Source organism: Sinohyriopsis cumingii, chromosome 19, assembly GCF_028554795.1.
Source record: "Sinohyriopsis cumingii isolate HCF-2022 chromosome 19, ASM2855479v2, whole genome shotgun sequence".
NCBI lineage: Eukaryota > Metazoa > Mollusca > Bivalvia > Unionida > Unionidae > Sinohyriopsis > Sinohyriopsis cumingii.
The window spans coordinates 39,644,369-39,660,941 of NC_142979.1; the positions used below are offsets into that span (position 1 = coordinate 39,644,369).

General features: G+C 34.0%; 1 protein-coding gene across 1 annotated transcript in view; it reads left to right on the plus strand.

The window, feature by feature from the left end:
• The window catches only part of LOC149775535 (A disintegrin and metalloproteinase with thrombospondin motifs gon-1-like), a 53,579-nt gene extending 39,017 nt beyond the window's left edge, over nt 1-14,562 (plus strand). The window contains exons 12-16 of the mRNA XM_089943987.1: nt 27-197; nt 608-743; nt 13,329-13,439; nt 13,715-13,756; nt 14,260-14,562. Coding sequence (XP_089800113.1) covers nt 27-197; nt 608-743; nt 13,329-13,439; nt 13,715-13,750 — 454 coding nt within the window. The 3' untranslated portion in view covers nt 13,751-13,756; nt 14,260-14,562. The remainder of the gene's footprint in view (nt 1-26; nt 198-607; nt 744-13,328; nt 13,440-13,714; nt 13,757-14,259) is intronic.
• Nucleotides 14,563-16,573: the final 2,011 nt, after the last annotated feature.

The window sequence follows — 16,573 nt, forward strand, 5'->3', positions numbered from 1 at the left end:
CTTGTTTTTTTTTCTTTTTTCCCCAGTCTTGGAGCAGTCCATGACGGCCAGGATCAAGCCAAAGATTGTAAAAGCGAAGATTTATTCATTATGAGTTCCGATAATGCAGAATTTGACCCGAAAAAGCCATACTCAAGAAACCCCTGGATATTTTCTACCTGCTCCGTTAAAGCGTTCAAAGAGACACTAAGCAATAAGTATGTCCGTTGTATATCAGTCCTAATAGGATTATACAATTCACTTTGTTTCATAAGTACTTTCATACGGGTGACCAACATAACCAATATAATCTGAGTAAGAACACAAATTTAACCTACACCTTTAGAAAAATCAGTAGGTTTGGAAATTCAGCAAAGTAGTATTATAGAAATAATGAATATACTTTAGCATATGATTGTTGAGAAAGTAATATTTCCATCGAAATGAGTTTGTGAGTACATGTATTAATTTATATCCATTTGTGCCTGTGACTAAGCGTGAAATCGTATCCATGTAGGTGGTAGTTGGGATAGTGAGTGGGTATATACCATTGATCTCATTTAATTTATCCATTTGTCTGTCTCTCTATGTGTTTTTATCAGCTTAACCATCCATCTTCATATTTCAGGGAGTGCGTGATTAATGAAGGTGTTTTTTTCGACAAGTACGAATGGATGAAGTATGTGAAGGATATGCCTGGAAAGATATACAGACCGGACGAACAATGTCAACTTATTAATGGACCAAGATCTGCATTATGCACGGTAAGCACATTTTGTGTCATGGGTGTGCCTGCCTGCCTGTACTTGAGCATTGTTCCATCAACTCGTACGAATATGACGTACCTTAGGCTATATCAGCTTCACAACTAACGTAACAATGATTGCGTTCTCTAGTAGTCTATCTAACTCTAGACTCCTCATAATGATTGCTTTCTCTAGTAGTCTATCTAACTCTAGACTCCTAACAATGATTGCTTTCTCTAGTAGTCTATCTAACTCTAGACTCCTCATAATAATAGCTTTCTCTAGTAGTCTAACTCTAGACTGCTCATAATGATTGCTTTCTCTAGCAGTCTATCTAACTCTAGACTCCTTATAATAATTGCTTTCTCTATTAGTCTATCTAACGCTAGACTCCTCATAATGATTGCTTTCTCTAGTAGTCTATCTAACTCAAGACTCCTCTTTGTGGTATCTGATGACAAGCACATCAATCAGTGAACAGAAATTGAGCGGGTTGTACTTATGCTGAGGGTTAGATCATCATAAATACGGATACATAGTACCGAATACAAATTATGTAGTAAAAGTTATCTTAAATTTAAAAATAAAATGCCGTGCTCTTCATGCAGAAGAACTCTACCAATTATAATCAAGCATGTCCTCTTGTAAGATTAAAGAGGAAGGTACAATAAGACCTCTTTCTGGCCCAATATTTTCAAAACGTTTCAAATATTCGCAAAAATGTATTCACAGTTGAAACGTTATGTATTGCAATTGATATATAAAGATTATTTGATATCATGTGATTGGCACGAGCTTATAATGTCACATGTGAGTACAGAATAACCATTTTGTGCTATAATTTTGGCTATTTTATAAACCAGTTAAGGTGCCCCACGTGTGTCAACCATATTAATGTTTTCCCCAAATATAAAGGTATATGTGAATAACCTTTCACTGGAATACTAGTTTGGTTTCTTTTTTGGGGATCAGGTGAAAAACGATAAAATTTCAGTGAGTCAGCATTAATTGATATATTGCATGTCTACAATGATCAAATATTAATTCAACTAGACTGATACTTCTGCTGCAATGAACGCATCTACTAATTTTTATCCATAACAAAATTATTACAATACACATGGCATAGTGAAACCATGAACTCAACATTTAATTCGTTCGTATTTTCCTCAAAAACTGCAAGTTTAGCCATATTTTCTTCATCTTCACAACCTACTAGTGTAATTTAGAACATATATTATATCTGACAAAATGCACATTTATCAAAATAAAAAACATTAGCTCATTTCAAACGTATAATCATTTACGCTTCTAAACAACCTCCACCATAACAAATCAAAATGAAAGTCCCTGATATAGAAGGAACAAAATTCCAGCGTAAAGTATTACAAAATGCCCTTTTCTCATCTTTGCTTTTAAAATAAAATTTACATTCAAAATGTTGCCTTTGGTATGTATTAGATTTTCTCTTCTCTGATAGTGATTTGGGGCATTCTGGATCTCTAAATATTGTAATGAGAATAAGTTAATTATGTAACAGGCGCAAAAAAGAAGTAGACCTACAACAACAACAACGCCACCTACAACAACAACAACGCCACCTACAACAAGCAGCTTACGTAATATTTTACTAACGGGTTTTTATAGATAATGAAGTGATGAAGAGAATAATACAACAATTTATCTTTTCCATTTAATGAATTACTTTGGTATCCAGTTTCATAATATCCTCTCCTGAAGACTAGATTTCAGTATCCGACTGACAATAAAATGGTGCAAAAATAACGCAACGTCGTATAGTTATCGAACAAGTAGTTACCGAAGAAAGGGATTATGTATTGTAGTATTATGAATTTGTCTCTAGATGCAATGCGATTCATGTATGAGTTGTTTGTTTAAAAATAGGATAACAGAATTTGTGGGAGTGGCTGATCCTAAACCCAACCAAAATCCATACGATAAAAACTGCAGATATATAATCTCCGTGTCAGTTTTAAAGCATCCACGTGGCATAAAGGTATAATGATTGAGTCAATCGTCAGTCAATAATTCGAACCTGCAGCGAGTTCCGTTTATTCCTCTTTAACTATTTCTTTCGTTCTGTCTTTTCTCTCGTATCGTCTATCCAATGATTTTAATTAGATTGAAAATATCATTGACAGTGTGTGTGTGTGATTTAGGATTTTTAACGTAGCTTTAACAATTGTTCTGTCATATTGCTACGATGTATGCAATGTGGCAGTTTATGTATATGTCTAGCACTGGGACACCATGCCGCAGACATGTAGCATCATGTCCCACCCAGCAACATTATCCTGGCACCAGGACGACTATTCCAAACCCTAACCTTTTAATGCTGAGCGCCTAGAGAGGCAGATGTTAGCACCATTTTTATAAGTCTTTGTTATGACTCGGCCGTGGTTCGAACCCGATACCTACCGCATCAGTGGAGGACGCTCTAACCATTAAGCCACATGAGCGGTCAAAGCACTGAAAGCTGTTTGTTCTTAAATATCGCAATTTTCATCTGGCTCCTTACAAGTGTCATTATCAATCTCATTATTATCATTCCACAGTTTCCTGACATATATACTTGTATCAAAGCAGCCGCTGAAAAACGCGTTGGAGGTTGTGTTCTCTACTTTGTAGCGGTGAGGTCAAACTGTTACAAGCATGGCCATGTCTAAGGAATTATATCTGCAGTAATAGTGATTCAAACTGGAATTGTCTTCCACAGCATCCATGTGATAACGAATGATTTTGTCAGCTATATAAGTCAATGGTGATGGACAGATTGGTATATGCAAACTATATACATCAATTAGAGAATAAACAGAATAATTTTCTTCAATAATGTGCAGGGAAAGCTTGTCAGTTGTTAGGATCCTAACACTATGGCCATGTAGTTAGGTTCTTATTGACGCCTGACCAAAACAAAAGTTACCTCAGAGCACATATCAGCGTAACAAACTTCCATCTGCACAGTTTCGTATCGCCACTGCATTCCTTTTGTTTTCACTGAGCTTCATGTAACATTATTATCGTCTCGGGTTTGCTTCGGTTTATTAGGTAACTATCCCTAAATATGTCAACCTCTCAAATTTCCAAATGATATGCCGTATCTAATGACCTGAAGCGCAGCTAACGAACGATGTGACATAGAACACTAGTCTTGTACAGAGATGGAGTTAGGTACTTCTGGTTGTCCTAAAATGTTGGTCCTTTTGCCATATGACACTGAGTTGATTGTAACGATCGCCGTTCAGTAAAGTCGCAACCTTAATAGGTTCTGAATTTCCGAAAGAAATAATCTTGCTGCATATTGCAGAGAAAATTAATTGCCCGTATCAAATCAAACGGAATAAAGGCCGCTGAAAATATCCATAAATAAGAAAATATTCCTTAAAGCAAGCCCGAATTCCGGATGTACACACATATACGATTAATGAAACATGCAGCTTTATTCATAGTAATGCTATTTCGGTTTCAGCAGATCGCTTTCCTTCCTATATTCTTCACAAAAGACCGCAAAATGTATTCATAAATTCGAATCATTTATCAGCACTGTCTTGATGATTGTATATGCCACATACACATGTGAGATCATTTGATTTTTGTATAGCGATTATTCTTAAGATTTGACTTTTCTTTTACCTTTTTGACATTGCATACATATAAACAATTGTATCTGCCTAAAAGGATCGTTACTGTATGTGTCATTTTCTGCCCATACTCATATCCAGATAAAACGTATACAGACAGTGTGCCCCTCTCCCTTCCTGAAATAAATGGTCACAAGCGAAATATTGTACAAAAAAGCACCAGGCAAATGTGTTTGTGTATGTGTTATTCGGAAATAAATTACGGAAATCAAAAGCAGAGAAGAGCGACAGAAACACAATTGCATAAATAGGAAACAGAGAGAGAGAGAGAGAGAGAGAGAGAGAGAGAAAGATGGGCTAATAAAAAATTCAAATGCAAAGAGAAAACAAGAGAGAGAGAAATACACACGCAGTTTGAAAGAGAAAACAAAGGGAGGGAAATACAGGAGCAGACATAAAACAAGAGGAAAAGAAATTTCAGTTTAGATAAAATAAATCAGAACTGGCAAGTGGAAAACACACTCCCCCTTTAGTTTTATGAAGTAACGTTTTTGATAATGCCAGAAATATTCGGTTATTACCCAATTTTAAAGAAAAAGTAATAGATCAATATTTTCATCATTTTTTTAAAAAAAAATTGAAGAGTCTTTGAAAAGTCCAAGAGAACACTGGATTTTGTTATTACAAAGTGTAGTCGTTGGAAGATGTTATCATTTCACAGTCATAACGACAGAGTATTGATTATGATGCGGTTAAGGAATATATCCTAAAGTGTTATGAGCTGGTACCTGAGGCATATCAACAAGGGTTTAGGAGTTTAAAAAAATCAACTGACCAAACCAATAGCGAATTATTACGGAGAAAGCATGAAAGTAAGATAGGTGATACTCAGCCAGGAGGAGTGGTCAACATTGCAATAACCCGAGACAACTCATAATAATTGAAGAGTTCAAGAATAATGTCCATAGAAGTATAGACCTACCTTGATGAGCAAAAGGTCAAAACGTTTTAAAATGATATTCGAATAGCTGACGGTTATTCCTAGACTCATAATGTTTCATTCGTTAATATGAATATCTCAGTCTCATACTTGCACTTCTTAATCTCAATCTGACACAAGGTTTAGGAATGAAACTGCTGATAAGAATGACCAGAAGTTCTTATCTCTTCCTACGTGCAATTATTGCAAGAAGAAACGGCACATTATTTCTGATTGCTACAAATTAAAACATAGACAACAAAATCAAATGCTCTTATTTCTAAGCGGGCATGGTTGGAGTCATATACTGAAAGCAATATATTTGTTTGGTCAAACAAACCGCCATGCACGTCGAAAGGTTCAATATCAATAAATAAGTGATTTGACCAAGCATATTCCTTTTAAAAGTTTATGATACACAAGAGCTTATCAGAGACTTTTATTATATTCTGCTTTGCTTTGATCTGAAATATCTTCTAGAGAAAGTGTTTTTATTCAAGGAATAGGGTGAGTGCGGATTTGTTAATGTTCCTCTCCAATGTGTAAATTTATTATTAGACTTAGTATCAGGACCCGTGACAATCTGAACATGAATGCCTTTCCCCATTGAAGATATCCCATTGAAGATATTAGACAATGACAGAGGTTAATCCATTTATAACTGACAAGCCTTGTTTGAATCAGAAGGTGGAACCCAATGAAAAAGAAATTCCTGATATATATCCAACCTTTGCAGTTACTAGATCTGTGGCAGAGACAGGTCAAGGAAACGATATTGATCAGTAAATTATTCCGTTAGCTGTCATAAGAATTGGTCAGACTTTTGATGAGGTCAACTGGTATTGACCAGTGATCCACTTTTTATTGCTCAATGTCCTTATTTTTATCAGGGTACCAAACGAGAATTGCTCAATGCCATCCTGCGATTTCCTTTTTTGTTTAAGACAGCCATTCGCAAAACGGAAGCTATACAAGCACCTGTTCGTTATTTGGTTTCCAACAATGGTTTCCTAACAGGAAAATGGAGATCACGAACATTATTGGCTTTTGATGAAGGAGAGGTCTCATATTGTTTTTCCTAATTCATATAGACAGGAAGTTCTTAGTCTAGCTCATGAAACTCACGTGGCTGGTCATTTAGGGGTCAATAAGACTTTTCACATGATCTTGAATCATTTTTGGTGGCCTAAAATTAAAATGATGTTTGTAAATACTGTAGATCTTGTTACACTTGTCAAAATGGTAGGAAAACCAAATCAGAATATACCTAAGGCTCATCTACAACCTATTTGGTATTTGTCGAACCATTTAGCAGAATAGTGGTAGACTGTTTCGGTCCCATGTCTAAGACCAAGTCAGGCGTCCACTATTAGTTGACAATACTGTGTGCATCTACAACATTTCCAGAGGCAGTTCGTTTCAGGAATATTAAAACTAACACATAGTTAAAGTTTTGATAAAGTGTTTGCCTTTTCAAATATTTCCAGTCTTATCAAGGGTCAACTGCTATGTCGGGAATTTACGGAGAGTTATGCATCAATTAAGCATCCATCAATTTAAATCTTATACCTATGATTCTGCGAGTCAAGGGGCTTTAGAAAGGTGTCGTCAAACATATTTCTTTGATACCGGATAAGATTGAAATGGTGTTCATTTACTGTTATTTTTCTGTTAGTGAATCAGTTCAAAAATCATTAGGCTATCGCCCGTTGGAGCCTCGTTTTTGGTCATACTTTCCTTGGACCATTGAAGTTGTTAAAAGAGAAAATTCTCTCAACTGAAGATTCAGAAATTAATATTCTTGACTATGTATCTGATTTTAAATATACTTATCAAATATTTGTGAAGTAGCAATTACTAATCTTCACTCTACTCAGATAAAAGAAAATTTTAGGTCTGACAAAAACACAAAGGAAAGCAGTTTTCATCCTGATGATAAAATTCTGGCTTTCTTGCCGATACCTGAAAATCCTCTTAAGGCTTTGTATTATGGTACAGTTGAAAGTAAATAAGAACATAAATGCCTTGTTTGTATCATTAACTTTCCTTGGAGGCTAAAACAAAAACAAATTTGCCACATAAATATGGTCAAATAGTAAATGGACAGAGAATGTACTGTTCATTATTGAATTTAGATGTATCCGTCCTTGACAGTGAGACTTTAAGCGATGGAATGAATTAATCTTGGTGAAAACGATCTTCAGACCAGGAACTTTCACAACTACTGCCACAGGAAAAGAGTGTAGTAAAACAGTTATTATTTAATTATGAGCACTTGTTTCCAGATATTCGAATACCAACAAATAAAATCTACCATAAAGTTGTAATTGCAGGTTATACACCTGTGAAACTGCAGTGAATCGACTACAGAAACATGAGCGGTGTGACAAAAAGAGATTCATTTCCATTGATAAGAATCGATGATGACATTGCAAAAAATGTACGAACAAGTTTTACCTTTTGAAAGGAATCTTGTACATTCCATTGACAGAAAGGGCAAAAGAAATTTCAGCATTCGTTACTCCAGATGGGCTTTGTCAAAGTACAGTAATGTAACTTTGAATAAAATGTTCACCTTGTACTTTCCTACGTTTAATGAACACGATTACACCGGGTCTAGATAATTGTAATGCTTACATCGATGCCTTCACCCTTTAAAACAATACTTGGAAAGATCATTTTTGAAAATCATTTGAAAACTTTTTGATAGACTCAGTGATACAAATGTGACTATTATTACAAGTTAAAGTGAGTTTTGCTGTACTTTTATTACATTTTAGGGGATATTGTGAGACACTGTCAAGTTAAAACTACAGAAGTTAAGTTAAGACTACCTCTGAATTCCCTGTGCCAACCAGTTAAAAGTAATTGGCGCGACTTATGGGTATGGATGGATATTATCGAAATTTTGCTCAGGTTTTTTATATGACTGCCAAGTCACTGTCAACCGTTTAAGTAAGAAAGCCACGTTTTAATGGTTTGCAATGTGTCAGGTGGCTCTAAATTTCAGTCAATCATTTAACTTGTCTGTTGATGCAACCGATGTTGGAGTTGTCAGAGTCAAAGGAGATAAACATGATGTAGATTAATCAGTTTGCTGTGTTTCTAAACACATAAACAAGCATCAGGTAAGCGATTCCAGAATTAAGAAGGAAAGTTTGGCTTTTATATTGGCTTTGCAACACTTTACAGTGTATATTAGTTCAGTTCCTTCTCAGATTATTGTATTCAGTGATCACAACCACTTTCATTAATTAACAAAATAAAAAATAAAAATCCTATATTATTAAGTTAGAGTTTGATGTTGCAGGAATACAATATTGGCATCTGGCACATGGAGGGAAATAATATTCTACTCAAATGCACTTTCAAGTGTATAGAAATATTGAATTCATTCAAGATTGCTTCGTGATTGATAAGATTCATCTAATGTAATTTTAATTACCTGTACAGTATAGTTTATTGATATGAAAACGAAAACTTTATTTTATAAATCTTTCATTTTTATTATGAGGGGAGATGTTATGTATATCTGATTTGTATTGATTAGTATCTATTTTCAATGATAATATTTTTTGTAGATCTGAATTTCGTAGCTTACCTTAGTCCTAAATCAAGCATATGGTCTACCTAACCAGTAATATTTATTTTGTAAATAACATAATACATACCTAAAACTTCTCTATCATTATAGATTATATATTCGGATCATCTATATTAGAGGTAAATATGTTCATTCGAACTTGAATCTATCATATTAGTTTTTCACTTGCATATTCCTAAACTTGTTGACAACTTTGAATGCTTTAGAAAGGAAACTCACCTACAGCCATGCTCTATTATTATTTCTTCGCTTTAATATCAATGTTACTGACTTGAAAAATCACTCATTATAATCTGGATGGATTTATTTGCTTAAATTAATCACTGAAAATACGAAGTTTTTTGTTAATACTTCTTGGACAAAATATTAATTTGGAATTACCGGTAAATGAATTTAGTCATGGAAATTGTGGATTCTAATTTAGTGATCTTTCAAAAGACTCTCAATGCAGACCCACATTCTAGGATATTCACACATTAGTACATTCGAGACTACAGTCATAGCAGCACGTACAATATTGTAATTTATTAGGAACACCACTATAATTCAACTGGAACTTCATACAATTGTACCTGTGATAGAATTATTAGAACTATTCGTGATTTGATACATAATACTGCAAGTTCTTTTTTTAATTTTTTTACTGTGTGTTCGAAGTGACTAAGTAACAGAAAAGAGCCAAAAGCATTAAGGTTTGTAATATGAAACAAACAATTTATTTCTCTTGAACACAAAATAAAAATGTATTATCAGATTTGTTGTTGTTGTGGGCTTTAACGCCATTTTTCAGCACACGATAGGCTATACATGGCGGCCAGTATTAACGGTGGAGGAAGAACCCGGGAAAACCTCAGAAAGAACTACCAACCCACGAGAAGCTACTGGCAAGCTTTCTCACATACCCACAGTGGCTGAATCCGAAACTCGAACCGGAGCAGACAGAGGTGAGATGGCAGTGATCCATAATGGAGAGCGCTTTAGACCACTTGGCCAATCGGGGCCCCTTTATTATCAGAAAATGAACTGAATTAATATGCACATGAAAGTTTTGGAATGCTAAATTAAAGCCATGCATTCCATGTCTATGGTATAATAATTTCTCCGGTACATATTTAAATATTTAGAGAAATAGCACCCTAGATGATCCACGTCAATTTTATCTTCCTAAAATAATACCCTTCAAATCCCAACTTTACTTGCATCAACATTAACCTTAAACTATTGTTTGGAGTCTGGTGCTGAAAGAACTTGCGCACTTTTAAGTATGGCGTTTGATTTATCGAACGCTTTCTGACATTTTTTTCAGACCAATAAAACTTTGTCTTCTTGCTCAATAAATTGGTCAGGGGCTCTGCACTTATGAAAACATATTTAGAGGCAAAATTAATTTTGTTTATGCCTCCCGGAAGTGTCGATGATACAATTTAAGTCACGCAGGATCATTATAACTGTATAGTGACCATAATATCCAGCATGAGGAGGATCAGTGCCAGAACTTTATCATCAAGCTCAAAAGTACTTTCTTTGATAGTTTTGGCATACCTTTTCTCATCTTTGTTTTGGGTAGATACAAGATTATTTCGTGGCACCTCACAAACTTTCGCCACTTGTTATTCAATATCTGAGACATGAACACGTAAAGAAATAGGAAAAGAGTTATTCAATATTTGACTAGTGAACTTAGTAAGTCACACGTAGATTCATTAGTATTTCACTGCATTCATATAGTACAATAAGTCACGACGAAATCCTTAAACATTTCCCCATTATCAGCAAATAAGCATTATTTCCTTTCTTTTAAATGTTACTTCCAAAATGAGTTCTATTTGATAAGATCGATCCCATTCTACTTAACGAATATTAAGACAGACTGGAAATCATACTCCGTAAAATGTTTTCAAGCAAGCTGTTAGGTTTTCGTATCGATCCAATACTTTAACTGCGAACGTGAAGGAGGAAGATATATAAATTAAACAGGGATTACCAAAATTAGTTAACATGAATAATATATTAATGTAATTCACTTTATGAGATGAATAATATTCCATATGTACTTATTCTATATACAGACCTAATGTCTTCTCGTGTTCCTCTTCAGCCAAGGGGAGAGAGTGTTGTACGTATATTGTGATCTATATCAATCCCTTACCTTACAGAATAATTTGTTTAAATTAATTCTGTAGAAGTGCCCCCCCCCCCCCCAACTGTAAATTCGTTTTAAGTAAATCATTTTTTTAAAATAAATTATTTTCTGTTAATTGGTTTGCTTTATAGAAACAAAAATATTTGAATTCACCTGGTCTCAATTTCCATTACCAGCAAAAAAAAAATAACACATAATATATTGCTCAAACATTTGAAAGTCAGAAACAGATTCTGACATGTTTCTAAGTTTGCATTGACTATGAAAATGTATCTAACATTAAAATGTCCATGATATTTGTCTTATTGCCATACATCTGCTATTTTATTTTTTGGTTGCATTGCCATGTCATTGTATTGTCATGCTTTTGCCATGTGACTGGCAGGACTTGCGCATTGCTTTCTTTTGTTTTTATTGTTTATTTCATTACCTGCAGCCCAATTTTATTTTTATTACTAAATCTTTACTGTAAAGTTTTTACATGCCTTGTGCTTTGTATTATTTTGTTTTTTGGTTTCTGTCTTGCCTGCGAAGGTTTTTATCACAGTATCTCTCTTTTGTTGTGAATCTATTTATGTATTTTGCCAGGCGATTTCAATAATCTTCTGTTCGCTTTATTTGTTGCAAAAGTATTAATTGTTAATTGTAGAAATATTAGCAGAAATAGCAAATATATTATAAATTATCCAATTTCTAACTTATCTATATGCCTATTTACACCAAGAGAAAGGTAGAACTATTTTATGTTTGTTTGCCTCTTACTGCTTCTGTATCTTCTCTATTTTCTTTTCTTTCTCCTTAATAGTGTTCTTAATGTGTGAAAAGCAAACCTACCAATCTTGTATTTGCGTCTTAGGATTTTAGGCACAGCTATGTTAAGATTTGATGTATTGAATTGCCAGATATCTCTGCCCAGAGTAGTTTTTTCCCCAAAAAGATGTAACTTTGGGACTTTACAGGATAGCTGATAAAATTACCATTGCATCCACAAATTGCCAGGTTTACGTGCCAAATCCAAGAGGAGATATGTCTTACAGTATTTATAAACAAAAACAGCTTTCAGATTATACAAGCTACACAGTTCCTACAACATGAAGAGCATTAAATGCGTAGTCATTGGAGATATGAATGGTTTTTTAGCAATTTTTCAAGTCAATATAGAGGAGTAGCAGTTCTTTTTAGCGACAATGTCGAATATAAAGTAAAACAAATACGAAAAATCACAGAGAAAAATAAGATTATTTATATATATGCAAATACAAATAAGAACATAATGTTATTAATTTATGGTCCGAATAAAGACTCTCCTAATTTATATCAACATTTGAAAACTGACATAAATGACCATCGTGATAATATGTTAATCAGATGTAGGCAATCTAATTAATGATGTATTGCTGATATATATATATATATATATATATATATATATATATATATATATATATATATATATATATATATTAAGCGCCAATTAGCCAAAAGAATCAATATACTGGAATGTTTAGAAACTGAATAGTGTTCATTTATTTATCTAGTCGCATAGCACACTGGTCATACTTTATTTCCGTTATAGTTTTTCTATATTGATGAAAATCAGTTGATGCATCTACAGTCTTGAATCACTTTCGTTATAGTGTTAGTGTTACTAGTTGGGTAATCATTTACTTTTTATCTCGTACAATACTTCTGTTTCTTGACATGATTTTGTTGACACTACTATCTCTTCTCTTTCTTATATATATATATATATATATATATATATATATATATATATATATTGCTGTCTTCTTTCTGGAAAACCCCATTATTGACTGTTTTACCTATATTAGTTAATTTAGACGGAAGCCGAGCGTTATCTTTTGATTGTGAATACTTGATGTTCATAACATTTTGCTTACAAAACAATGATTTCACGTTATCTGTAATTTCTTTTCGGATAACCGCGATTAATACCAAGTTCAGTGTCCTCCACTTTTAAGACATATGGTAATATCAAGACATATGGCAATATCAATTCCGCATCCAAATAATCATGCACGGCTGCTATAATTGGTTTATATCTCACTGTAACAGAACTGCTGTTCATGGCAGTTCGGTGCCTCAGTAGGGAAAAAGGAACTTAACAGAAAGAAGAATGTATAACTTGCAGTCGGCAATCGAACTTGGTTTCAAAATCATGAGCACATACCCTAGGCTAACAACTATATGAGCTGGAGTGACATTTACGTTTCGTCACCTTATACACCTCGAGTTATACACTTTTTTCTTTAAGGCTGTTTCTCCTGCTATTTGTCGCTTCATGAAATGTACGGATCCGAAGACAGACGAATGCCTGTCGAAATATTTCAGTGCAGCTAGAGGAACCACATGTGGAGAAAAGATGGTAATCACTCGATGTCCGTTTGTCTGTCTTTCAGTCTGTCTGCTGTCTGTCTGCCTCTCTTCAGATATATGTATGCCTGTCAGACTTGCAACAAGTCCATTATTGATATGGTTATGAATAAATGAGAAGGAACATAATGTCTTACTGCATTTAATGAGTTCATATTGGGTTTCTTGCAAGAATTGTTGTCAGGTAGCTACACGTAGTTTCTAGCAATTAAATTCTCCAGTATTTAAATATTGTTTACAAATATATCTTGCACATTCTATTTGCAGTGGTGTATGCAAGGATTGTGTGTTTCCGAAGCTTAGAAATGGGTGAGTACATATCTTAGGGTTGTAGCCACGTTGGCACATGGGTAAGCCTGTGAGAAGCCACTTTACTGGAATGAAGGTTCGAATCGTGCCAAGACCGAGGAGTCTGCCTTCATTTCTGTAAAACATGGCCAGACACCCTTTCTTTGATACCGTGAAGTAAAGCCGTGTATGTGTTTATGTTCCTTTAAATACCAAACTAATACAACAACACCCTTTTGGAATTATTATTGATCAAACTACAGCTATTGATTCTGTTCTTGATTAGTCAAACCGCCAATTAGAAGCGTATTCGAGCGTAATTATGACTATAACGATGGTGATGATAAGGAGAATGATAGCGGCAAATATGATGATGGCGAAGAGTATTATTACTAATATTCTTAATAATTTTATTAACATTATGTCTATTCTTTGCGTATGGAATTTTAAAAATTATCAAATGAAACGTATACTAATTAATTCGAATAATGACAGGAAACTAAAGCAAACTTTGTATTTTACAGGTTCAAACAGCAGTGTTTCACACTTTACCACGTATAAAGTAGAAACATTCCAGGGCTTTCAAGTGCAGTGGCATTATATGAAAATTGTCTATGCATTGTTATCTCCGACAACCCATGTTAAAATACTCGCATGAATTAAATTTTACTTTTGAAAAATAGTCCTAATATTTTAAACATCATTAGTTGCAATCAAAATATATTCTTAGTGCAATCCACCGAAATGCTTCGTATCTTCTCATCTACTGTACACATTTAATTCTCTAGTGATAAAATATCTTATATGACCCTGAGATTAGGGTTGCTCTATAAAACGGATGCAGTGAGTACAGAGTGTTACTCTTGTTTGTCAGTATGGTAGACAATACATTTGTCCTACTCTATCTGCTCAGACTGTTTAGCTATATATCCTATATCAGTCCCTGTTGGTTGATAGTGCGTTAAATTAAAGTTAATTCTAAGACGTTCGTACGGATTAACTCAAGTCAGTGTGAGTGATGGAACTTTGGGATTTCTTTAGGAGACTTATGTTACCTCACAAAGGTCAAGGTCAATGTTAACAGGGATTTGCCCCAGAAAGGTCCATTTTTCATAGCAGAATTTGGTTTCCAGGAAACCAAGCCTTTGGAGAATATTTTACATTAATTGCTTCTGAATTTTCAAAATAAGATCTACACTTTTTACTTTAAAGATTAATTCCGGACCTCCATGGCTTTACGGTGCACGTACACGTACTATTTTTAGCTGAATGCAAAGTTAAAAATTATGATGATTTATTGCATTTATGACATTTCACTGTATGTTCAGATTAGCTTTTTGAATAGATTGAATGACGAGGTTAGTCAAACGTGTCGACTTTTCATCGCGTCTGAATACTTTTTTCATTTATTTGCTTTAAAACTGTAATAATAAGCCTTTATTAAAAATTAAATTTTCACTTGTAATCTTTCGGTACATTGATTTTCATGCTACACATATAAATTGATAACGAGTGCTGTAAACAGTTTGGGAAGTGCAATTTGTGTGCATCTTGATCAGACACTCGCAGATGGGTCCAAGCTGGTGTAAATGTAATTACCAATAATTAATGCACTTCATGCTTCTAGTTTTCACACTGCCGGAACCACATATATTTATAGTAGCATTTTGAAAGTACACTCCATAGAGTGTACAAAATAATTTATAATATATGTGAAAAATAATTATAGCACAACAATATTTGATAGTTTGATAGAAAAAATAGTCAGTTAACTAGTTTCAAGAAATCAGCACCATATGTTATGGTTATTGCCGCACTCAAGTCTTCTTGATTTGACATCTAATACATTATAAACAATAAACTCTTCCCATGTAATCAGTGTGATATACTGGCTGCTTTTAAAATCTTCCTGTTACACATAAATTTAAGAAGAGAAATTAGGTTCTTATAAGTCGACATCAGTACTTACCTCAAAAGGAATTGGATTGGTATTTATCATATTGTTGAATGCAACAAATTTAAGAACAAAGCATAGTGTTCGCTCATTTACAAAAAGAAAACTCTGTAGTTTTGAACTAAGTGACTCTTTCAATTGCATGGCCATAGTGAGAAAAAACAATCTATCTATCTATCTATCTGTGTGTGTGTGTGTGTGTGTGTGTGTGTTTAGCTTTTGACAGAGACTGATTCTCTAACCTAGCTATGTTATGTTTTTGCCACACACTTTATCAAGATCTATCGCTGAATAGACAAATAGCACGTGGCCGTTTGTATTACATTTCCTTGATAAAATATCATATAATATTCGAGTTTTATTTACACCTTATCGTCCAGATGAGACCTTCCCGATCGACTATATATTCTGCTTAATCACAATGTAGGTACATTTTGTCTATAGTGTGTGCAATTTCATATTTTTTATATTAAAACGTGTGAACATATCATTTTATGTGATTCTGATTGGTCCAAATAAGCCCATGAAAATAATATACACTATTCTCTTTACCGATTGGTTGCGATCGTTGGAAATCCTTTTGAACCCCGCATCCTGGAATATTTTGTATCGAATGAACATTTTGGCGGCCATTTTTCAACTCGACTTGCGAAAGGAAATTGAGGAAAAATTGTCTCGGCTGTCTTAATATGGACAATTTACCACCACAAGAGTTTGCTATGTCAGATATAACAACATCATCATAATAAAGGAATTAGTTTACGTCTTCTGTAAAGTAGAATGTTCTAAATCAAACACTTGCAAATATCTAGTCACAAATATATTACAGTAAAAGTGGGAATTTCTACATCCAGTAATCGTATTTCACACGAAAATCGCAAGAA